This window comes from Chenopodium album, chromosome 6 (genome assembly GCF_948465745.1).
Source record: "Chenopodium album chromosome 6, dcCheAlbu1.1, whole genome shotgun sequence".
Lineage (NCBI taxonomy): Eukaryota > Viridiplantae > Streptophyta > Magnoliopsida > Caryophyllales > Amaranthaceae > Chenopodium > Chenopodium album.
The window spans coordinates 20,513,014-20,537,778 of record NC_137839.1 but is presented as its reverse complement, the minus strand read 5'-3'; the positions used below and the strand labels follow the sequence as shown (position 1 = coordinate 20,537,778).

The following is a 24,765-nucleotide window of genomic DNA, read 5'->3' as shown; positions in this document are numbered from 1 at the left end:
ACGAAGCCCTCGTCCTCGGGAGCCGGAGGAATCATCTCCTCAATCGGACCATATGTCCCCTGGTAACGGATAGACATACGGGGTGGCACGAACTCAGCAGCGTCATCCTGACAAGGCAAGACAAAATCAGTGAAGCATTACTTGAGGGCTACTTAACGAAAGGTAAAAGCTGAAAAATCATACCGCCACATCCTCAGCCGGTACAGGAACTGGAGCTAGTAACGGCAGTAGCTCCTCCGCATAACATCGCCTAGGGATCGTGTAAGATCGCCAAGGGGTACCAGCTCCCTCTTACATGCTCGACAACCTCGCGGCGTTAAACATGTGGCGTGGTGGAGGATCATGAACGACAAAAGTATCGGAGGAATGCTGAATAGCAACCCTCTCTCCAAGGTACGCGACCGCTCCATAGGTCCCTAATAAATAGCGACGCTCAGCAAAATACTGCGCGGCTAACCCAGGGACTGCCAGGCCGTCCCACGGCTGGTTTAGCTCCTCAGGCTCCTGCAAAGAACGTCAATCAGGAAAGAATCTATCTAAAGCATCTCAAAATGTCAAATAAGACTAGAATCATACCGAGATGATACAACCTCGGACATATGCAGTGGAAATCCCCACACGGCGGCTGCCCCAGGAAGCACTAACTGGAAACCTGCGCGGTGACGGTCTTGCCGGTGCAGCTGAAGGGAAGTACTCGTAGAACCAGATCTACAAAAAGCTAAAGTTATTAGTAAATGCTAACTAAAATGTAGAGCTAAACTTTATAGGGAATAAGGTTTACCTCTACGACCCTCCAAAAGCTGGACAAAGCGACATTCGTCCCAAAGGAACGATGTCGACACGAGTCCCTCAACGCTCGAATGAAATCAGCATAGGCCAAGTTGGCCCAGTCATAAGTCTCGATCCGGTGTAGATCGCGGACGATAGGAAGGTAGTAAAGCAGCGCCCTACTACCCTTGTCAGGGGAGAACGTCCTTGACAGCAAAATAAGTGCAAAGATGCGCACCCGCTGCTCTCGGGTGGTCGCACCATCGTCCAAAACCTCTGCTAAAGTCAAGCGGCGAATCCCCCTAGCGCTAAACTGAGACAACCCTACCTAAACTGACCCAATAGCTCCTCGACCTCAGGGGAAAAGACGTCGATCCCGCTGCCGAACGACAGTGACACGGAACTGAACTCCTGTCCTGTGATGAGGCTGAAGTCGGTAGGAGTGACCATCATCTCACCCCAGGGAAAGTGGAAAGTGTTGGTTGTGTCCCAGAAGAACTCCACTAGAGCACGAACTACATGGTGACCCCCGCTGGAGGCAACCATTGCCTTGGAGGTCTCGTACAGCGCAGTAAGAACGCAAGACTCCCATAGAAGTCTCGTCTGATCGTCACTGGCAATGTACATCTTGTACAAATCGCCCAAGCCGTCACAGCCGGAACCATGACAGCGCGTCCTCCCGACGGTGATGCCCCGTCTCACCCTCTCAGAAATATGGTGGACAGGAGAAAAGTACAAGGTCCGCTCATCCCACTCGGGGAGTCGACCAAGCGAAGTGGAAAGCTTGATTAATATGTTTTAACGTTGATATGATTATTTTAAGTATGATTATAATTGTTATAATTTATGGTGATCATTTAATTATTATTATTATTTTTATAATTTATGATGATTATTTATTATGTTGCTTGATTATATTTATTTTTATTTCTTGATCACGCCTTTTTATGTATGTTTAAAGGAATTTGTACTTGTAATCACGCTTAATAAGATAATTAATAATCTTGTTTAGGGTTAATTTGATTATAATTCAAGTGATCGCCAATAACTGATTTATTTGTGCATTAATATTCAACCAACATAGATTAAACAGGTTTAGGGTTAATCTTATTGATTGCATGTTAGTCAGAAAGCGCACATGAATACGATCTGAATAAAGTATAGGCCTATTATTAGGGCAGGTTCAATCTCTTTTAGGTTGGATTTGTACCTTCATCCCAGAACCCTATTTGGTTCAAGACCTTATGGAGTTGACGATCTCTTGGATCGTTAAGGGGTGTAACCTTCACCTCGTGAACAGTTTACAAGTTCCTAAAAAAAAACTTGTTGGCGACTCTTTTGCTCTATCTTCTTTCCCTTTAGACGTCACCGTACTTTAGTGTATGATCACAGTGGGGTTCAAGCTAGGGGTTAACGCTCGAAATATTCCCTACAATTGTCCTTGCCTTTTTTTTACCTTGGACGGATTTTTCATTTGTTCACTTGCCATTATTCACAAAATATACACAAAACATGATCTTGCTTTCGTTTTAAACCAATAACCAAACTTATATACCACAATCTCCAAAATATGACCATTTTCTTTACAAAAACCAAAGATGAAAACGAAAATGAAACAAAAGGCTCAAGAACTAAAGATGTGGCTTGAAGAGAAGGGAAAAAGGTTCAAAGGGCTAGCAAGTAGGCAAATGTATCCCTACACCCAAAAGTAAAAAGAAATTCACTATCCTAGAAAAAGGAAAAATACCTACCCGAAAAGATGCCTTTGTCCTCCCTAGGTGGTTCGATCTCGGTCTTAGGAATCATACGTTAAGATTCAATATTAGGTTTGCGAAAGTCAAGGATCCATGCCACTCATGCAAGAAAATGTTGAAAGCTTGAAAAAGTATGAATCTCACATGAATGTAGCAAAAACTCACTAAGGTTGTCAAATCAAAGATAGGGAGCAACTACCAACATGCCACAAACAAGTAGAATCCAGTTTCATGATCCCCCTAGTTCTAGACAACTACCTTTGCATGCTTTATCCTAGAATCAACCAAACGTAATCTCAAACCGTGCATACCATGACCACCTAGTAAGATTATTAGTCAAAAGCAAGAGTCCATTGTTTACAAGTCCAAGTCAAAATAGAAAGAGTGAAAAATAAAGTCTCAAAAAGTTATGTACAAAACAAAGAACAAAAAGAAAAGAAAAGAAAAGAAAAGAAAAGATGGAAAACAAAGATAAAGGAAAAGTTGGAGAACAAAGAAAAGGACAAAAAAGATGCAATCATAACACGTGTTTCCCAATCGACATACAAGCGGTCAAATGGCCACATCGCCAAAGACCCCAAACACACTAGGTGTTATAATCATACATCCTCGAACCATTCAACTCCCCTAAAACTAATCCTAATCTAAGAAACCAAGAAAAGTAAAGGAATAAAGTAAAGAGATAAAACAAGAAAGGTCTCACCAAGCGTCCAAGCTATGCTACAATAATCAAAGAGCAAGAACGACCTCCTTTAAGAAGCTTCTAAGACCAAAGCATAAGCAACGAGCAAGGTGAGAAAAAGAAAATGTCTATACACAAAATGAAATTGTTAGTAACTTCCAAACAAAAGCAAACAAAAGAAAGCTTAATTGAATACTATGTACAAAGACCTAGAGAAACCATCATCATCATCATCATCATCATCATCAAACGAAACCACAAAACATCATCATCAATACCAAGACAACAAGACAAACAGCATACCAACCGAGACTACCAAGAGCGAAGCAAGAGAAATCCATCAAAGCCTTTTCAAACACATCCCCATGAGTCCAAGGTGCCTCCCCAAGATCCTACCCTTAAACATCCTTTTTGATTCCCCCCCCCCCCCCACAAAATAAGGGCATCGACCGCGATGCTCAAAAACATGCAAAGCTAAAAGGGAGGAAACAAAAAGGGAATCAAACAACCAAGGGGGAAAACTATTGGCCACTAGGGCCGGCAACACCATCACCCACATCCCAACCTCCGGTAAAACCGAGAGGGAACCCATAACGACCCTTAAAAAGGTCAAGTAGGGATGTGGACAATTGGTCAAATGGCTCGGGTTGCATACAGAGCTCAGGGTGAGTGGAGTGAACATAGTAGTAGTCGGGGTCACCCCGATAATCACTCCCCCCCCGAAACCCAGTAGTCATGATGACCGGACTCATCTGGGAAGTCACGTCTTGGCTTATAGGGGTGTGTAACCCCAGGCCAATAGGGGTACGTGGGGAGGTTGTCACCACCCCAAGATGGCGCCGGCCCTTGTTGGGGCGGCACATATGGGTAGTTCACCGGAGGGGTGACCTCCCCCCTACGCACACTGGCGTCATATAAGGCGCTAGTTTGAAAAGACAAAGTTTGATGGTTGGAATACATACCTTGCATGCTCAATTGCATGCGCTCCATATGCTCACGCAGAGCCTCCATCTCACGGAGATAGGCATCTCCTTGGTAGGTTTGTTTTTGATGTTGTTGTCTTCTTCTTCTTCTTCTTTGCTGCAGTTGTTGTTGTTGTTCTTGCTCTTCTTCTTCTTCCTCCTCATCTCCACCTTCTCCTTCTCCACCTTCTCCATCATCATCATCATCGTCCTCATCATCGTCATGTTCCTCCATATAATCCTCCACTATCCCATTATCTATAGGAATCCTCCAAATAATCCTATCCTCTCGAGTAATTGAGGTGGCAGCCGGGTTTGGGAGCAAACAATGGTGCACATTACACACTAGCCAAGAATAAACACCGTCTCTCTTAGTCTTAGTAATGAAGCGCAAAGTGTTAAGTTTCTTCTAATCTAAGTACATGTCTTCATTCCCTCCAATCGGAGTGCAAGACCTCAAGAAACGTTCTTGATTGAAATAATGCACCAATCTAGTAATCATACCACCACAATGAATCTCACCCGTCTTCTTCCCATTGATGATTACTTGACAACAATTCATGAAAATATACCCAAAATTCAACCTTGGCCCCAAATCCGGCCTTGTAGCCATCCAAAGAACTAAGATATCCTCCCTCGAAAGCTTCCCAAGATCTTGCTTATTAAACACGGCATAGCCAAGAACCCGATGAAGAATTCTAAGAGCTGGGTGAATGATCTCACTAGCAAGTGAATCCTGAGAGTTAAACACCTTCTTCTTAGATATGACACTCCACCATGCTACCTCATTTTAATCGGACTTGAGAAGGGCAACCAAGGGCTCATAGATGTCAGTATTGGGGTTGAAGCCAAGGGCTTTGTTGAATTCGGCAAGGTTCATGGTATGTTTTGAGTTGAATAGTTGGAAAGAGATGATATAATCGGTATCCCCTGACCTAATATACTCAAAGGTGGAGAAAAACTCAATGCACGGTTCCAAATAGGTTTGCGGGGATGTCTTTACAAACTCATCAAAACCAAGGTTCCGGAGTAAAATGTCAAGGTCGGCATTTGACCATAACATCGGGAATATAGTTGCGGGTAGGTCTAAATTTCCGGGATTTCATTTTGTTGTAGATAGGGACATGTTTAGACCAGTTGTGAAATTTAAGAGGAGGTAAAGGAGGAGGTGAGTATCATCTTGAGTAGTTTGGTTTTGAGGAGGTTCGGTGTTTGAAGGTTGGCTACGAGTGGATTGGCCTTGGGAGGATTGGTCGGGAGATTGGTTTGAACTTTTCTTGCAACTCTTAACTTTCCTTAACAAATCCATAATCTCAAGTTCAACCAACACAAGAATTCACACAATCACCCAAAATCAACACCAGCACTACCACCAATACTTCTAACACCTTCATAAACCACCCAAAACCACCACAAACTACAAAGTACCTGTTACAAGCAACAAAACAGCCAAAAATCCAACAACAACCAACAACATTAACAATCCAACATAAAAATAGGCATAAATTACTAAAAATAATTCCAAAATCACCAAACAAACTACCAAAAACATCATAGTCATGCTTAATCAAGGCAAACCAAAACCAATGTATAATAATCAATTGAAATTGACAAAAATAAATCAAAGGTTAAAAGTATACCAAGATTGAAGACTCAAAGTAAGCTCAAAAACCGTCTATGACTCGAAATTCCTGAAAAAAGCCACGAGAAAAGAGATTATGCTTGATGAAAATGGAGTGTGATGGAAATTGGGATGGAAATTTGAGTGAAAACTAGGGTGAATTTGTGTAAATTTGTGTAAATTTGTGTGAGAAAGATGATTTGGGGGTTAGGGTTTGAGAGGAGGAAGAGAGAGAAAGGGGGAAATTAAGGGTGAAATGGAAAATAAGAGAGGAGAGAGAGAGAGGAGGGAAAATCGGGTTACTAAACAACCCAGGTGCCCGCGCCCTCTCTCGACATCGTCGCGCCCGCGAAGAGACCGCGGGGCAACCGCGGGCCTATTCTGGAAAATTTTGATTTTTTTTTTTACCAGAAAAGGGGGTCGCGCGCTCTCCGGGATTGTCGCGCCGGCGGGGCAACCACGGAGAGTTCCTAATTCATTTTTGTGAAAATAGGCCACGCCCTCTCCCGACTTTGCCGCGCCCGCGGAGAGCCTGCTAAGAGCTACTGATTCGATTTCCCTCTTTTTAAAGTAAGGGCACCCGAGGCCTCTCCAAGCCCGCGGGGTGCCCTCTCCCCTGCACTCCAAAATCTCCTTTTGCCATCCTCATTAAACACATTAAGTCCATAGATGATGAATGAAGGCAACCTACAAAACAAACCAAAACACAAGGAAAGGTAAGAGCAAAAATCAACAAAGAAAAATAAAATAAAGGAAAGAAAAGAGAGTAGAGGTGAGAATCCGGGTTGCCTCCCGTAAGCGGTTTTATTTAATGTCGTCAGCTCGATGTTTACCACCCCACTCAAGGTGGCTTGAAAAAAATCATTTTATGAATAATACCAACAAACACTCCATCAAAATATCTCTTGAGCCGATGACCATTAACCTTGAAAGAAGATAAGGAATCCAAAGAAGAAATCTCCACGGCACCATTAGCAATAATATCTTTCACCAAGAAAGGGCCACTCCATCTTGACATGAGCTTTCCGGGAAATAACTTCATTCTTGAATTGTAGAGGAGGACTTTATAACCAACACAAAATTCTTTTTTCTCAATAAGCTTATCATGAGCTTCCTTGGAACGAGCTTTGTAGGTACTAGCACAATTATAAGCATCAAGTCGAAGCTCCTCTAGCTCATGAAGATCCAACCACCTTTTCTCCCCCGCACTTTTTAAATCAATGTTTATCTTCTTGATTGCCCACAAAGCACGGTGTTCAAGCTCCACCGGGAAATGGCATGATTTTCCATAGACAAGGCGATATGGAGTGGTGCCAATAGGTATCTTGAAAGCCATTCTATAGGCCCAAAGAGCATCATCTAACTTGTCCGACCAATCCTTTCTATTCCTTGCAACCGTCTTCTCAAGAATAAGCTTTATTTGACGATTGGAGACCTTGAATTGGCCACTCGTTTGAGGATGATATGGAAGGTCGAACCGTTGATGAACTCCATGTTTCCTCAACATCTTTTGGAAGGCATTGTGAACAAAATGAGACCCGTTATCGCTTATCACAGCCTTAGGCACACCAAACTTTGGGAAGATGATTTTTTTGAACAACTTCAACACAACTTTGTGGTCATTTGTTGGGGAAGCAATGGCCTCAACCCATTTAGAAACATAGTACACAGCCACAAGTATGAATTAATTTCCATATGGAGTTAGGAATAGTCCCATGAAGTCAATCCCCCATACATCGAACACCTCTAACTCAAGAATAGGTTGTTGAGGCATCTCATTCCTCTTAGAGATATTCCCAACTCTTTGACATTGGTCGCATGACTTTACAAAGCCCCATGATTCCTTGAAGAGATGTGGCCACCACAAACCACATTGAAGAACCTTAGCGACGGTTTTGGAAACACCCATATGGCCACCACTAGGATCCAAATGGCACGTCTTTAGAACACTTGGCACCTCTTCATTCGGAACACAACGCCTAAGAAAGCCATCAACCCCTCGTTTATACAAGATGGGATCATCCCACAAGTAATGTCTTGCCTCCCTCTTGAGTTTCTTCCGTTGGTTCTTGGAGAAAGAAGGTGGAAACTCCCCACATGCTAGAAAGTTCACCAAGTCGGCATACCATGGGAGGTCCGTAACCTTAATGGCGTACAAGACATCATCAAGCATTCTATCTTCAATTGGTAAACCATCATCATGAATTTGATCACCCTCAAGGCGAGAAAGATGGTCCGCCATAACATTTTCTGCACCCTTCTTATCCCTAATCTCTATTTCAAAAGTTTGTAATTCAAGCACCCAACGAATCAACCTTAGCTTGGACTCTTTCTTGGCAAAGAGATACTTGAGAGCCGCATGATCCGTGAAGACAATGGTCTTGGAACCCAACAAATAACACCGGAATTTCTCAAAAGAGTAAACAATGGCAAAGAATTCTTTTTCCGTTGTTGTGTAATTCTTTTGGGCCCCATTTAGTGTCTTGGACATATAGTAAATCACATAAAGATTCTTGTCCACACATTGTCCCAAAACACCTCCAATTTCCCAATCACTAGCATCACACATCAATTCAAAGGGTAAATCCCATCTTGGGGCTTAAACAATAGGGGTAGAGATTAGGGCCTTCTTCAATCTATTAAATGCCTCCAAGCATTTACCATCAAAAACAAACTCAACATCTTTTTGAAGAATGTCATTAAGGGGCTTGGAAATGAGTGAGAAATCCTTGATGAATCTTCTATAGAAGCCCGCATGTCCCAAAAAGGATCTCACTCCCTTGACATTCACCGCAGGTGGAAGATTCTCAATAACCTCGATTTTGGCCTTATCCACCTCTATTCCTTTATGAGAGATCTTGTGTCCAAGCACTATTCCTTCCTCCACCATGAAGTGGCACTTCTCCCAATTCAAGACAAGATCAACCTTCACACACCGTGCCAAACATTTCTCAAGATTCACAAGGCACTCTTTAAATGAGACCCCACCTACGGAGAAGTCACCCATAAATACCTCCATCTCTTCCTCCAACATGTCTCCAAAAATGCTCATCATGCACCTTTGGAAAGTTGCGGGGGCATTACAAAGACCAAAGGGCATTCTCCTAGAAGCAAAGGTCCCGTAAGGGCATGTAAATGTTGTCTTCTCTTGATCTTCGAGGTGGATTGGGATTTGGAAAAATCTCGAATAGCCATCAAGGAAGAAATAGAACTTGTGCCTTGTTAGTCTCTCTAACATTTTATCAGTGAATGGAAGGGGAAAGTGATCCTTTTTGGTGGATGTATTTAGGCGTCGATAGTCTATACACATCCTCCAACCGGTGATCGTCCTAGTTGGAATAAGCTCACCTCTCATTCTTGACTACGGTCATACCCCCCTTCTTAGGAACGACATGAACGGGAGAGACCCACCTAGAGCTTGAGATGGGGAATATGATTCTCGCATCCAAGATCTTGGTGATCTCTTTTTTCACCACCTCTCCCATTTGAGGGTGTAGCTTTCTTTATCGTTCAATAGAAGGAAGGGTGCCTTCCTCAAGCGTTATGTGGTGTGTACACAAAGCAGGGCTTATACCCTTAAGATCATCAATAGTATAGCCCAAAGCACCTTGTTGCTTTCTCAAGACACAACATAACGCTTGAGCTTGGCTCTCGCTCAAGGATGCACTAACAATTACGGGGTAAGTGGAATTTGGGCCTAAGAATTCATACCTAAGGTGTGATGGTAGAGGTTTGAGCTCTAACATAGGCACACCTTTACCTTCTTTTGTTGCGGCCGCTTGCAAAGCTTCATGGCTTGAGATCTTCAAGCACAATTGTTCACCCACTTCCTTCGTGCTTCCATTAAGCAATTCCTCATACAATGCCATCTTCTTGCATGGTGCACCTAGATTATCTTTGTTCAACAAAACATTCTCAAGAGCATCGTTAGAGGTGATCAAGTTCTCATGCATGGAAGACACACCATGATCAAGAGAGTAAATTATCATGTAATTTTCAAGAGAAGAACTTGAATATTTCATGCTTTCATTCAAATCGAATTCTATGACCTCATCGCCTACCTTAAGGGAAATCTTTGCACACTTGACATCTATCATAGCACCCGAGGTAGCAAGAAAGGGTCTACCTAGAATGATAGGAATGGTAGAATCTTCATCCATTTCTAGAACAACAAAATCCACCGGGAACACAAACTTCCCAACCCTCAATGGAACATCTTCTACTTTACCTTTTGGAAACTTGATTGACCTATCGGCTAGTTGCAAGGTTATGTTATAAGGTAATAGTTCCCTTAGATCAAGTCTTTGATAAACCGAATATGGCATTAGGATTACACTAGCTCCTAAGTCACATAGGGCATTATCAATTTGCATCTTGTTAATAACACAAGGGATGGAGAAGTTTCCGGGGTTTTTCTACTTGGGTGGCATTTTGTTCATGATGATCGCACTACAATTTTCAGTAAAAATAATAGTCTCAACAACATCACAAGTCATCTTCCCACTCAAAATATCTTTGAGGAATTTGGCATAGTTAGGCATTTGGTTGATCACATCGGTGAAAGGTAGAGAAAGGTGAAGTTGTTTGAGCATGTCAATAAATCTCCCAAATTGCTCATCCAATGTGTGTCTCATGAATTTTTGGGGATAAGGGAACTTGGGTTTCACAATCTCTTTCTCTACTCTCACCTATATTGGTGTCTCAACCACAACCTCATCTAGAGATGCTCTATCTCCCCCATTCTCAACCAAAGCTTCCTTGGGGACCTCCTTGTCTTCACTCCTCCTAGGAAATCTCTCCTCAAGAACCTTACCACTCCTTGTAACAATAGCATTCACAAGTTTCTTGGGATCTAGGCCTTGGGAAGGTAAAGAAAAAGGTCTTTCTTGGTCTTTCAAAGCATTAGCAAGTTGAGAAATTTGGTTTTCGAGCATTTTGTTGTGGGTCATCATCTCATTGAAATTCTTGTCACTAACGGCCATGTATGTGTTCAACAACTTGGTTGATTTTCAATTATTTCCTCCAAATTGGTCCTAGAAGAAGAAGGTTGTGAATAGGAATTTTCACTTTGATTCTTTGAAACAAATCCAAGTGGGGGACCTCTTTGAGAATTATTTTGAAAATTGCCCCTACCTTGATTGTTCCAATTACCCCTATTTTGATTTTGACCATAACCTTGATTATGGTTTCCACTACCTTGGTTATGATTTTCATAAATTTGGTTTTGATTACCATAATTTTGGTTTTGATTTGACTACTATAATCTTGATTGTTATAGTTACCACGAGAACCTTGGTTCCCTTGGTTCCTATAACCACCACCTTGATTATAGTTGTCAAAATTACTTTGGTTTTGGTAATTCCTATTCCATTGACCTCTTTGATTATCAAACCTTTGCACATTATTATTTGACACATAATTCACATGCTCACTCTCATTATTATCAAAATCATCACCGCATTCCGAAGAAGCATGAGGGCAATTATAAGAGTCGTGATCATAAGATCCACATGCATCACAAAACAAGCAACCACTAGGCATATTATTTGAGGAGGGAGGGGGTTGAGAGTTAGAGAGAGTACCTCTCCCCTTAAATTGGGAGGGAAGATTCGAAGCTTGAAAAGAAGAGGAGCTTTCTAACTAACTTGGCCTTGATTGCGGACATTTCTTTCCCCGAGTTTGTCATTTGTGAGGATAAGTTGTTGATCGCATTTAGATGGTCTATAGAGTACACCGAAGAGCCACTCTTGCTAGTTGAATCCCTCTCACCATCTAGACAATCTCTATAGTACTTAACCACATCCTCTATAATGTCCAACACTTCTTCTTCCATCCTATTCATTATGGGACCCACCCGCCTCCCCCATTAAGGCATGATTTTCCTTGAGGACTTAGCCACCATAGAAAATTTGAATGACTTGATAGGTTGGAATTTCGTGGTGGGGACACTCCCTTTAGTAGTCTTTATAGCTCTCCCATGCTTTGTAAAGGCTTTCATTAGGTCTTTGCTTGAACCCTTGAATCAAAGCTCTAGCCTCCGCCGTTTTCTTTTTTGGGTAGAATCGGGACAAGAATTCCTTGGTGACTTCGTCCCATGTTCTTAGGGATTTTGGCTTTACCTCCTTGTCCAACCACTCCAAGGCCCGGCCTATAAGATAAAAGGGAAACAACTTTAGCCGGATGAACTCTTGAGAAACTCCATTCACTTTGAAAGTGTTGCAAAATTTTTCAAACTCCTTGAGATGGTTCAATGGACTCTCATTCTAAGCTCCTCTATATTGTCTCCTCTTGATCAAAGCAATCATAGCCGGATTAATTTCGAAATCATTCGCCAAAGTTGTAGGTGGAGCAATTCCACTCTCAAACTTGTACGCACCGGGAATTCCCAATTCTTTCAAAGCAACTCTTGGTTGTTCTCCCATGCCTAGTTCTTCTTCAACTCCTTCGCTTGAGGAACTAAACTCCAAGGATCGAATAGCAATTCTTCTCCTTGAGAGAGTCCTTTAGATTTCCGGGTCAAAAGGCACAATGGATCAATCACAAGCTCTATGCATGCAAAACTCAATGAAAATATTAGTAGCACAGCTACAAATGTAGCCTTAAGAAACAAAATCTTTTTGTATTTTTCAATTAAAGTGAAATAGACTCAAAAACTAAAGTTAAACACCAATATCACTCCCCGGCAACGACGCCATTTTGATAGAGGAATAAACGAGTCGTTAATTGTCTATCCCAAAATCAAACACAATTTATAATTTCCTAAACAAAACTAATACAAGTATAAGGCAAGGGTCGAACCCAAAGGAGCGAGTTAGTCGGTATTAACTATAGCCTAAGTCAAGCTACTTCGAAGATTGTAGTGAGAAAATGGTTGGTACTATGGTAACAAAGCTAGACTAATCAAGTAATTCAAGAAATTAAACACTGGGGATATAGGTTCCACATGAAAATTTAATAAACATGCTAATTTATAGTTCATTCACTTGATTCAAGCATTGCAAAGGACAAACAATAGTAGCAATCAAGAGAGTTCAAGAGCTATCCCCTAGAGGCCAAGCTAGGGGTCACTATGAATGGCTAATCAAGGAAATTCACAATCAAACTCAATCAATTAAAGCAATTCTCAAATTGATGGTTCATGTCATTAAGAATTGCAATGCAATCTAGATTAATCTTATAGGTTGATCACTCCTAATCTAATTAATCACATGCAAAACTATGTCAACCAATTTAATTGCAACAATTAATCAATCAATGATCATCAACTAGCACAAATTATCAATCAAGCATGCTTCTTCTTCTCCCTAGCAACTAATTTACTCACTAATCATGGTGTAGCTCAAGAACAAATCACTAGAAATAGCATTGATCATCATTCTAAATCAAAATCAAGAGAAATCAATATCAACTTCAATATCAAATTCAAATCCAAGCAAATCAAACAATCAAACATGAAACTAAAACAAACAAGTGAAGAGATAAACTAAAAGAAGAGATTCTCACTAATATTAATGATTGAGGATGAAGAAATCCAAGCACAATTGATCCAATGTTGAAATAAAAATCCAAAACCAAGAACTTCTCTCTAACTTCTCTCTCTAAAACTAAGCTAATGAAAATTATCTAAAAGTTGGTTTTCAAAAAGGAATTACAAGTGTATTTATAGGCAAAGAAGGAAAACGGAATCCCCGCTCCCTATCTAGTAAACCCCGCGCCCTCGGGGAAATGGGTACAGAACCCATAACAAACTCCGCGGGCTGTCTGGGCAACACCCGCACCCGCGGGACTTCTGGCCCGCGCCCGCGACAAGGGCGCGGAAAATCCCCTACTCCCAAAGGGGGATCAGAGGGTCGCGGTCTCTCAAGGAGCGGTCTCTCCAATCTCCCCGCGCCCGCGGGGAGCCCACGGCTAGACCGCAGAGAGTTCCTGGTCGAAATTGGCCAATTTGGTGCAAATGAGCCCACGCCCGCGGCCTTCAAGACCCGCGCCCGTGGCAACCTTGCAGGTCTTGATGCCCTCTCCAAGGCCTCTCCAAGCCGTCTCTAAGCCCTCTCCAAGCAGATTGATTCCTCCTTGCTTAGTCAATATAGCTCATCTTGATCCCCTTGCAAAGACAACTCCTAGGTACCTACATGAACAAACAAAGGAAAGGAATAAAAGGGAAAAAGGACCAAATAAAAGGAAAACACAAAGAAAACACGAAAAAACACAAGGAAAGAAAGAAAGAAGGAACTAAAGGGAAAAGGACCAAAAATAAGATAAGAAAGCATGAAAAGGAGATGAAATCATCCTAAAAGACTACCATATGAGTGCCATAAATGACACTCATCACCACACTCGGCAAACTGTTAAGTCGGCAACCTGTCAAGTGTTAAGGCTTACAAAATCCCAAAAATTACGACTCAATAAACTAGGTGAGTTGTTTACACAACTTAATAGACTCGTTGTAGCATTCTAATCGAAACACCTGAGCTCATTTAGCTACGATTACTTGATCAATCTGTTATAAACGTAACTGCTCACCATCAAGGACAAATTCAAAATAGATCGTTGTAGGGCCACCATAATAAAAAAACATGGCCGCAAACACAAGTAGCACAATAACAAACAAACACACGCGTCAGCAAAAAGCTGAGTAATCATCACATATCAGGGTACAGAGAATAATAGAATAATCAACATTACTAACTCAATTAAACGATGAAAATAATAACCTTTGTCTGACTCAACCTTGGATAATAATACGAACCTTTACTCAACTAACTCATATAACCCATAAATGTGTCATGCTCTTTGTTCTATGCCTATCCTTGGATATACATGGGTAATTCGAATAACAAAACCAACAAGTATAAAAACTTAAATACTCTCAATAACCAAAAAACACCTTGAACCAGACCACATGAGGGACAATTCCCACTGTAGGGGACCATAGAAAAATAAATAATAAAGATTGTATCTCAGTCTTAACTCATGATCATTATCTCATTACCAACATGCCAAGGACTAAGATCTATTACGTCGAGCCTCAAACCAATAACAAAATAATATGCTCAACCTTTTGATATAATACATTGATCAAATAATCATTCACAAATTAATTGATAATATCTCAATAATGGCACGGGTTCCCAAATTAATTAACGTAACAATTCGATTCATAAATATCTCAACTCTTAGGGAAGGGCGGCGACGGAAAGGGGAGCGGCGGCGGCGGTGCGGCGACTATCAGGGGAAGAGCAGCGGTACGATGGGTGATTTCCCAGTGGTGAGGATAGGTAATATGGTGGTGCTATGGTGGTGAGGTGGTGGCTTAGGAATGGAATGGAAATACCTAGGGGGATGGGGGATGGGGAATCAACTTAGAGGGATTTGGGGAAATGGAGAGGGTAAACCGGTAAAGGGAATGGGAAAAATAGTCTAATAAAAAACAACAAAGGGAATGAGGGTAGTTGATTCCCATTTTCTTTAATGAATACCCCCAACTAAACGGCCCCTAACTCCTTAATACACCAACTCCCCCCAACAATGGCAGCCGGCAGCCGCACCAATTTCACCATAACCTTCAACCAACCGAAGCAACATAACAATAACATCCATGTACCACCTCCACTAATCCAAAGTCCAAACAACTATATTGTAGTAGCCATCCATCAATTCCCACTTCAATTGCACTAATTTCTTCCCCGATTTTGAGACCCAAATGAGTTTGGGCAAGTGGTTTAGGCATGAGCCTCGTGGGCACCCACAGACCTCTCGAAATTTTTAACTTAAATTCTCTATTTTGGGCAAACAAATTTTGCTTTAAGGTTGTTTATTTATGCCACCAACTTTAATTTTTATCCTAATTTCATGGTAGTTAACTTAAATTTTTTGAATTGAGGAATTACAAGTAAGCTTAGTCGAATATTGGGACATAGTTTGTGAAACAAGTAAAAGAGACTTCATTTTTAGCATTAAGATTGCTGGAACTAGTGTTGCCAAAGCACATCACCTAGCAGTCAACTGTAGGAGATTTGGGTGATGCCTATTTTCACCTCTGCCAAAAAAAATGTTGTTTTTACTAGCTTTGTATTGTTGGTGTTGATTACTACATGAATGTAATGCTACAGTAAAATGATGTTATTAATGTGAGTGATGTTGTTTGGTGATGATTACTGTTAAATTTAGTGCTTCAAGTTTGTGGTTAATAGCTTCTTTAGTGTTAGGATAAATATCTTAGTTTGTTTAATTTAGAATTAGTCAAATTAATTTAGTCATGTGTTAACTAATTGTTAGTGGGTGTTAGTGGACTTGTTAACTAAGTATTTGAATTATATCGTGGAGTACCAACTTCCTAGTTAGATTCTTTATTTTAGCTATTTGGTTTAACTTGTAAAGGCTATTTAAATGGCCTAACTTTCTATTATTGAATGGATTAGAAAGCATCAGTTTTACTTTAACGTTTCTCTTCTAGCCTTTTGCTTTCTTATTTCCAACAAATAGGTATCAAGAGCCATTTGATTCTAAGGGCTTGTGAGGTTAAAAAATCATGAGAGTTCTAATGTCTACCCCAAACAACTTTTCACTTTCTATTCCCACATTCAAAGGGGATAATTATAGTACATGGTCATCATATTTGAAAGTTATGAGTTTATGGGAAGCAATTGAGAGTGATGTGTACCCAATTCCTCTTTCACAAAATCCAACCGTAGCTCAAACTAAAAAATATGATGAGGATATGGCAAAAATTGCAAAGGCTCTTTCGTGTCTACATTCAGCGGTGTCGGATGAAATCTTCACAACTATTATGAGTTGTGATACTCCTAAAGAAGCATGGGAAAATATTTAGAAGGAGTATGAAGGAAACCTTCAAACCAAACTCATGCAAATTTTAAACCTTAAAAAGGAGTTTGAAATTATGGCAATGAAAGGTGGAGAAGGTGTCAAGGAGTATGGGAATCGATTGATGAGTGTGGTCAACCAAATCAAGCTACTTGGTGGGGAATTTACAAGCCAAAGAGTGGTTGACAAACTTCTTGTCACTCTTCCGGAAAAGTACGAAGGTAAAATTTCTTTAGTTGAAGATACTAAAGATCTTTCCAAATTGGCATTTGCAGAATTGATCAATTCACTCCATGCGGTGGATCAAAGGAGGACCATGAGAAATGAAGATGGTGAAAACAAGAATGAAAAGGCTTTTTAGCAAAGTCTCCTAATCAAAAGGGGAAAGGCAAGTCCGTCTAATGCAACAATTGTCAAAAGATAGGTCATGAGGAAAAGGATTGTTGGCATAAAGGAAAGCCGAAATGTTTTAAATGTCAAAATTTTGGGCATTTGGCAAAGAATTGTAGGTCTCAAAATGAAGAGCAAGAGATCATGGCACAAGTGGCCGTAGAAGAGAACCTATTTTAGAGTTGTGGGTGAGAAGTGCACCATGGAGGGAAGTACTCCAAAATTTAAAGAGTGTGTTAGTTGGTGAGATGTGCATCAACAAGTAAATATTGATGGTTGGTGATAATGTGCATCAACAACAATTGTGTAGGTGATGAGAAGTGCATCACAATACTGAAAAGACGTGCTTCATGATTATCACAAATTTTAAAGCAAGGGGGTGTGTTAAAGTTAGTGCTTCAAGTTCGTGGTTAATTAGCTTCTTTAGCGTTAGGATAAATATCTTAGTTTGTTTAATTTAGAATTAGTCAAATTAATTTAGTCATGTGTTAACTAATTGTTAGTGGGTGTTGGTTGACTTGTTAACTAAGTATTTGGATTATATCGTGGAGTACCAACTTCCTAGTTAGTTGCTTTATTCTAGCTATTTGGTTTAACTTGTAAAGGCTATTAAATGGCCTAACTTTCTATTATTGAATGAATTAGACAGCATCAATTTTACTTTAACGTTTCTCTTCTAGCCTTTTTCTTTCTTATTTCCAACAATTACTACCAGAATTATATGAAAGATAACACTTTGTACCTATGTCTTCTTGTTTTCTCATCCCGCTTATTCCATTTTTCAACCTCTTGTGTGCATCAATTATGAATTATAATCCTATTATCTCTTACTTTATCATAAGATACAATGCTATAGTCTAATATGATAGTAGAATATGAATTAAGGGGTGGGGATTGCCGAAAAAAATGGGGTTGCTGGGAAAAGGTGGGATGGGGCTGCTTAGTGGCGGATCCAGGAATTGTACCTAGGAGATTCGAACTTCATCAAACACCTGATAATTAAATTTTAAATGCACGAATATAAATTGGGTATTCAAGTATAAAATAGAGTGTTCAAATAAATACCAATATACAAATACACCACAAAATAAGTCCAAACTTCAATAAAATTACAAAATAAAATAATCCAATACAATAATGCATAACTTTGATTTAATGTCTAAATACAAAACATTTAAAAAATGCAAATTATAAAAGAATTATTTGAGTTTTCATACAATAACACATCTACTGGTTTCCAAAAAAAAAAAAAAAAAAAAAAAAAAAAAAAAAAAAAAAAAAAAAACCACATCTACTGCCGATTTATTCATTTAAGTTAACAATTAATAAGAAAAAAAAAACTAAAATTGCGTACTACCAAGCTAGAACCCGAGACAACTATAGAGTAACCTATCCAACTGAGCTACAAGCCTAATGGTGTACATATTTGCTTCAAATATTATTTATAGAGGAAATACAAGTTAATAACTGTGCTAAACGACCAAAGTTTAGCACATGGCAATTTCGTAATAAAATTGTATTGGAGTGCGTGTTTTGCCATTAAACAAATATAAAGTATTCTAAAGTATCTGACATTTGGTTATGGCACTAACAAACAAATGTAACGGCATAGATCAAACGTTCGTCTGGGTAACTCCCACTCCCAACCACAGTAACTATCAACTCCAACAACGGTAATTTTACTTGAGTTAACATTTTTGTACCTCTTAACTTACTTGATCGTCTTTGGTAGAGAGAGAAAGACAAAATCCGAAAACCCAGTGAGTGAGAGATGAGGTTTCAAGCTTGCTAGATATGTGAAGGGGTTGCTTGAAGTTCCAAGCTTGGTAGATCTGGGTACGGGTTTGGAGATCTGTGAATCTGTGGTTGTTACATCTCGCACAGATGGAGGTAAGTATTCGATTGTACCATATTTTGTTGATTACTATTTCCAAATAACAAATTGGATGGATTTTGTCACTTGGTTCTTCGACTTTCGTAGATAATTGTAGGCAATGAGGCAAACTCGTTGTGTATGGTGTTTTGGTAATAATCTGGTTTTGGGGATTTTTTATTGTTGCTTTTGTAGGTGATTTCTAAAATTCTATTTCTGTGTTTTTTGGGGTTGTTTATTGCCGGAGATTTAATTTTGTTCTTTTGTTGAATATTATGGAACTCTATTATTGCTGATTTAATTTGGTCTTATTGAGTATTGCTGCATGTTCTGTATCATAATATTTAGCTATATCCATGTTAGGTTATTGATTTTTAATAGGAAACAATTGAATGTCACTGCCTTGGGTTAACATTTTCATTATGGTAAGTGTGGAAAACTTGCAATAATGGTGCGTTAATTTATTGTCCAACTTCGTTGATATTAGAATTAAGCTATCCTAGCAGGTGGTACTTGTTGGTAGGTAGTAGTAATTGTCATAATCCAATGTTATGGTTTGTTACAGTTGAATAATTCGTTGACATTAGAAATTCCCTTTTCTTTAATTTTTATGCTTTGTTTATGTTCAGATGTCTTTGATTGAAGAACATGATGGTGCTGGTAATTGCATTGTTAACTTGAGTGATGCAAACTGTGTTAGCTTGGCTGATGACATGAATGACCCAGACATAGCCACGGTTTCATTGTCTGGTCGTTCTGACTATGATTATATGGATGTTGGGGAGGGTATGGGACTACGGCTGCCTGCAATCTCCCCTAGTGTAATTCCCAGGGTTGCACAGGGTTATTTATCCCCAATCCAGACTATCCGTACTATTTAGACTGTGGAGACTGTTGTCTCAACAAACAATCAAGTGCCTTATGTAGTAGATCCACCGGCAGAGGGTATGGTCTTCAAAAGCTGGGTGGATATTGAGGCCTACTTTAAACAGTATGCAGAACAACATGGTTTTGGAGTTAGTAAGGTTTCAAGTGCGTACAAAGACAAAACCAGGGAGCGTAGGGCCATTACTTGGAGGTGTGAATGTTGGGGTGCGGCTGATATGAGGGCGCAAAGGGAGGCAAAGAAGAGGGCGAAGGCAATGGATGTAAGTGGAACCGGGGGCAATGTCAACGGTGTGATAGGGCAAGATGAGTTGAAAAAAGGGGCAAAGAAAATCAAAAAAGTGTCACTGTGAAGTAGAAGTTTATGCTAGTATTAATGGCAAAGGAGAATGGGTAATAAGATCTGTGCACCTTGAACATAAAGGACATAAGCCCACCCCTAGCAAGGCAAATTTGGTGAAGGAATATCGAATGAAGAATTACACTTCATCGGTCCGTAAAAGGCTTTTTAACTATGTTGAGGAGGGTGTTCCTATTTCTTGGATTCGTGGGTGCTTATCCCATGAAAAGGATAAATTGCCTAACGTAAAGGATTTGTAGCACGAGGTGTACAAGGAGAGGAGATTGAAAATGGAGGGTGGGAACGCTATAGCTATGATGAAGTATTTTGAAAAGATGCAAGCCGACAACCAGAACTTCTTCCATGCTCATCGTTTGGATGAAGAAGGTCGGCTCAAGGATGTGTTGTGGGTAGATGCAAGGAGTCGGACTGCTTATGATCACTTTGGGGACGTTGTATGCTTTGATGCAACGTATTTGACGAACAAGTACGAGCTCCCTTTTGCAAACTTTGTCGGCGTCAATCATCATGGACAATCAATTCTATTGGGGTGTGCCCTTGTGTCACATGAGACTTGTGAAACCTACGCTTGGGTCTTCAAACAATGGCTATCGTGCATGGGCAACCGCCCACCATTAGGTATTCTTACTGACCAAGCTTCTTCAATGAGGAGACCTCTGGCTGAAATTCTGCCTTCATCTTGACATAGGAGGTGCATATGGCACATTATGAGTAAGATTCCCGACAAGCTTGGCAAATGCAAGTGGTAAGTGATTTCTTTTCTATTATTCTATTTAAGCAAATCCAAGTATACCTTCATGGACTAGGTAATTTAGATGCCTGACTTGACTTTATAATGCATAAATTTATCCTGCGCTGATCAGTATAAGGTCTTAAACCTTTTTTAGTACTAATGCATTTTCATTTTTCCTACATCAGTGTATTGCATAAATTCTTCCCTTTTTTATTTTTACATCAGTTTGAAAAATTATTGTTAAAAGGTTGTTTATTTTGCAATTATGTTATAGTGTTATTGTTATAAAGTTGATTGTTAGCAAATGTGTCTCATTCTTAATGTGGGAAAATTTATCATACATCATGTATTGTTTGGAAAATCAGCAATGTTACCGAAATGTAACCCTGCATCATGCATCAATGTTATTGAATTGATTTTGTTCTTCGAGACTGATTTATAATTTTGTGTTCCTGACAATAATTGTTGTACACTGCTTGAAGCTTTGCTGATTTCCCTTTCAGCACATGGGCCCTGTATTTTTTGTTTTATAGGTTGGGATTGCAGAATCATACTTAAAAAGTTCATAACATGCCTATTTTTAAATCCATTAAAGCCATCATTTAATACATTCTGCCTATTTGTTCATAACTTGTTTCATGTATAACCTTTATAACTGTCTGCCTATTTGTACCCAACTTGTTTCATTTATAATCTCTCATTTATAACATGTTGCCTATTTGTTCAGAACTTGGTTCATGTGTAATCAAATTTTTAGTTGTCATGATTAATAATATGTAGTATTGGATGCTGTCATAATTAGTTATATTTGTTTCCAAAGATGTTATTATGGTTTGATTTGTTCTGTATGGTACCGACTAGGTATAATGACTTTAAAAGTCCTCTTAAGGCTCTGATTTATGAAAGCTTTACTGTGGATGAGTTTGAGCTCCGATGGTGTGCTTGTATTAAGAAATACCACCTTGAAGAAAATGAATGGCTTCAGGAATTGTTCAATGAGCGTCATATGTGGGTTCCATGCTTCATGAAAGAGCACTTTTGGGCTGGTATGAAGACGACCCAAAGGGTGGAGAGCATTAATAGCTTTTTTGATGGGTTTGTGAACTGGAAGACCAAGCTATTTGAGTTTCCCCAAAAGTACACTAGAGCCATGACTAATCGAGTTGAAGATGAAAATGAAGCTGATGCAAGATCAACAAAGTATGTTAGAAGGTTGGTTAGTGGGTTTAAGCTTGAGAGACTTTATCAAAAAATTTACACAGATGCCAAATTCCAAGAGATCCAAAAAGAATTGTCGAGGATGATGTATTGTTATGGGCGGGAGGAAAGGGTTATTGATGATAATATTGTCCATTATTACCTTGAGGATCGTGTGTGGGTGGTTCCGGAAGGATTGAGTGAAGAGGTTATTACTGACAGAAGGCGCATCTATTGTGTGAAGTTCAGTCGAGAGTCAAAAGAGGTGATGTGAGATTGCTGTAAATTTGAAACTTTTGGGGTCTTATGCAAGCACTACATCCGTGTCCTAGATCAAAACCTTGTGTTTGATATACCAGACAAGTATATCTTGGACCGGTGGCGCAAGGATGTTATAATAAAGCACACTCGGGTCAAGGTTTCCTATCACGATCCGACCGACACAAAGGAGGTTCAAAGGTTCAACAAGATAATGAATCACTTCAAACCTATTTGTGATGAAGCATCGATGGTTGATGATGATACAGTTGACATGGTTATGTCTGCTCTGTCCAAGCTGAAGATTGATGTCAGTGATCGGAGGAAGAAGTTCATTGAAGCTAATGGTGTGATGACACTCCCTAGCACACAATATCCTACTTCCGAAAAAGGATCGACGAGTAACTTGAAAACTCCATCTTCTGTCAGAAAACAATTGAACACAAATACTCAAGAGGTCATGGAGTGTGATGAAGTTCCTGACCAGATGGCAAGTCAGCACACCCCTTTACCTGAATTTAGCCAGCACATACTGGATCCGAGTGTCAAAAAGAGATGTCGAGGGAGGCTTAAAGGATCTCGCAACAAACCCTACTCAGAGACAGGCTATAAAACCACAAAAAAGAAACAGGTATATTTCACAGTTCATCTTGATTGAGTTGTGAGATTTACCTTTTACTAGTCTAATGAATTTACATTTTCAACTCAAACTGGTATGCCTCTGATGTGCAGCCTAGAGATGCAGATTTGGATATGGAAATGGAGCTACCTCTGAGTGTTATGACTCCTAGGGTTCCTGCTGTGCCGGCTAAGGTAATTGAATTCTCATTCTTGACCTACATTATGCTACATTCAGTCTGTTGGGATTGGTTTGAACCAGTACTTGACACTGCAATGTGCTGATTGCTGGGAAAAAAAATTCAAGAGACAGAGCAGGAATATTGCTGTGAAATTGGCTACATGTTTTGAAGAAGAAGATGAGGGTTCAATGGAATTCTGAAGATAACCTAGTAGAATGGTGTTGCGTGGTGATGAGGATAATTTGTGTTATGTAATATGTACTCTTTTAAATTCTCAGAACTTTTATGTATTATGATAGCTTCAGGATGTTTGTTGTGTCGTCGTATCGTGTTGCTCCTCATCGAGTGTATTGTGATAGCTTCAGGATGTTTGTTTATTTCAGGATGTTTGTCATGTTTGTTATGCGTACTGTCATGGTTTGTTTGTTTATTGTATACTTGTCCGATTGTTCGTAAGACTGTAATGCGATTTGGGCTGGCCTTAAATGGTGTGCCCAGTCGATGCCATCACGTGGGTCCTCTTCCACAAAAGTGTCGAAAGTAGGACCCTCGTGGTCAATTTGATTAATGAGGTGGTCAAGGTTGCGGGCTCCAGCCTCATCGAGAGGTTGAAGCCCGAGTTTTTCAAAGGAGTTGTGGGAATATTATTGGATCGTCAAAACAATGATGATAACGATAATAAGAATGTTAATAACAATGTTAATGTAGGCCAAAAGAATCACAGAATCATTGAGGCCAACACCATTTTCGACCTAATTGAGATTGAGTTAGAATTGGGCCTGGCCCAATCAGTGAAGAATAAGAAAATGAACGAGCTTATATTTTGATCTTAGCCCAACTGTGCTCTTGCTGATGGGCGAGCCCAATTATGAGCCCACTCCGGAGGGATGGCTGTGGTGTCCAAGAGGATCTTGCGGGTGTCAGCCGTGGTGGATGATCGGGCGCTGCATATGTTCGGGTTAATAGCAAAGTTCTCAGCCACACTAAGGAAGTGTTGCATGACATGTTAAAGGTTGGTGCAGTCTCAAAGCTATGCATGGTGTTGCAAGCAGATTTTACAAAAAAAATTTACAATATTTTTTACATTTTATCACATTTTTTACAATTTTGTGCAAAATACCCGACCTGTCGTAACCCTATTTGCAAAATTTTTTACATTATCCCATGGATGATTAAATGTGCTTACATGTGGAAAAGACAAATTATTAAATCAAATTACAGTTTTAAATAATTAAATTATCAAATAGTTTTTTCTTTATTAAATAATTAAATAATTACGATATAAAAACAAGTGAAGAAGACAACTTTTTAAACACAAACACTGTTACACATATTAAATCACAAGAACATTACACGATTTCTTAGACAACAACAATTACCACAACCTATTACCACTAATAACATACTTACTTCTTCAACTCTAGTACTTCAATACTAACAATTACTACTTTATGACTCACACACTAACATAGCAACACCCCCACATAATAATACTATTCAACTTAGAACTATTAACTTAAACCATGTTATAATAACTTAAACTTAGAACTAACCAAACTGCTTGCTCTACATAACACTTATAACGACCAACTTAATACATGACTACCTACATAATACGCTCCATAACCCATACATAATTCTAAGTTACTCATTGTCA

At 39.7% G+C, this 24,765-nt stretch overlaps 1 protein-coding gene, 1 long non-coding RNA gene and 1 pseudogene across 3 annotated transcripts; all 3 read left to right on the top strand.

Annotated features, from left to right (window-relative positions):
* Positions 1–18,730: 18,730 nt before the first annotated feature.
* LOC145634720 (uncharacterized) lies at positions 18,731–20,038 on the top strand. The gene is made up of 2 exons (XR_014113508.1): positions 18,731–18,891; positions 19,504–20,038. It is a non-coding gene; the product is annotated as an uncharacterized LOC145634720 (long non-coding RNA).
* Positions 20,039–20,389: 351 nt separating this feature from the next.
* LOC145636764 (protein FAR1-RELATED SEQUENCE 8 pseudogene) lies at positions 20,390–20,803 on the top strand (annotated as a pseudogene).
* Positions 20,763–23,502, top strand: LOC145634718 (uncharacterized). Of its 2 annotated transcripts, XR_014113507.1 has the most exons (3): positions 20,763–20,865; positions 21,715–22,939; positions 23,041–23,502. XR_014113507.1 is itself a non-coding variant. In XM_081686113.1 (2 exons), the coding sequence occupies exons 1-2, from the start codon at positions 22,523–22,525 to the stop codon at positions 23,209–23,211; spliced, it is 588 nt and encodes a 195-aa protein (XP_081542239.1). In that variant the 5' UTR covers positions 20,769–22,522; the 3' UTR covers positions 23,212–23,502. The 2 variants fall into 2 exon arrangements, 1 of the variants encoding a protein (XP_081542239.1); XM_081686113.1 differs by having other exon boundaries at positions 20,769–22,939.
* The last annotated feature ends 1,263 nt before the right edge of the window (positions 23,503–24,765 follow it).

Excerpts from the sequence above, each read along its gene's own strand:
- LOC145634718 (XM_081686113.1), top strand. The coding sequence starts at position 22,523 with ATGAATCACTTCAAACCTATTTGTGATGAAGCATCGATGGTTGATGAT. Across the intron at positions 22,940-23,040 it reads AAACCACAAAAAAGAAACAG|CCTAGAGATGCAGATTTGGA; the intron begins GTATATTTCACA and ends TCTGATGTGCAG.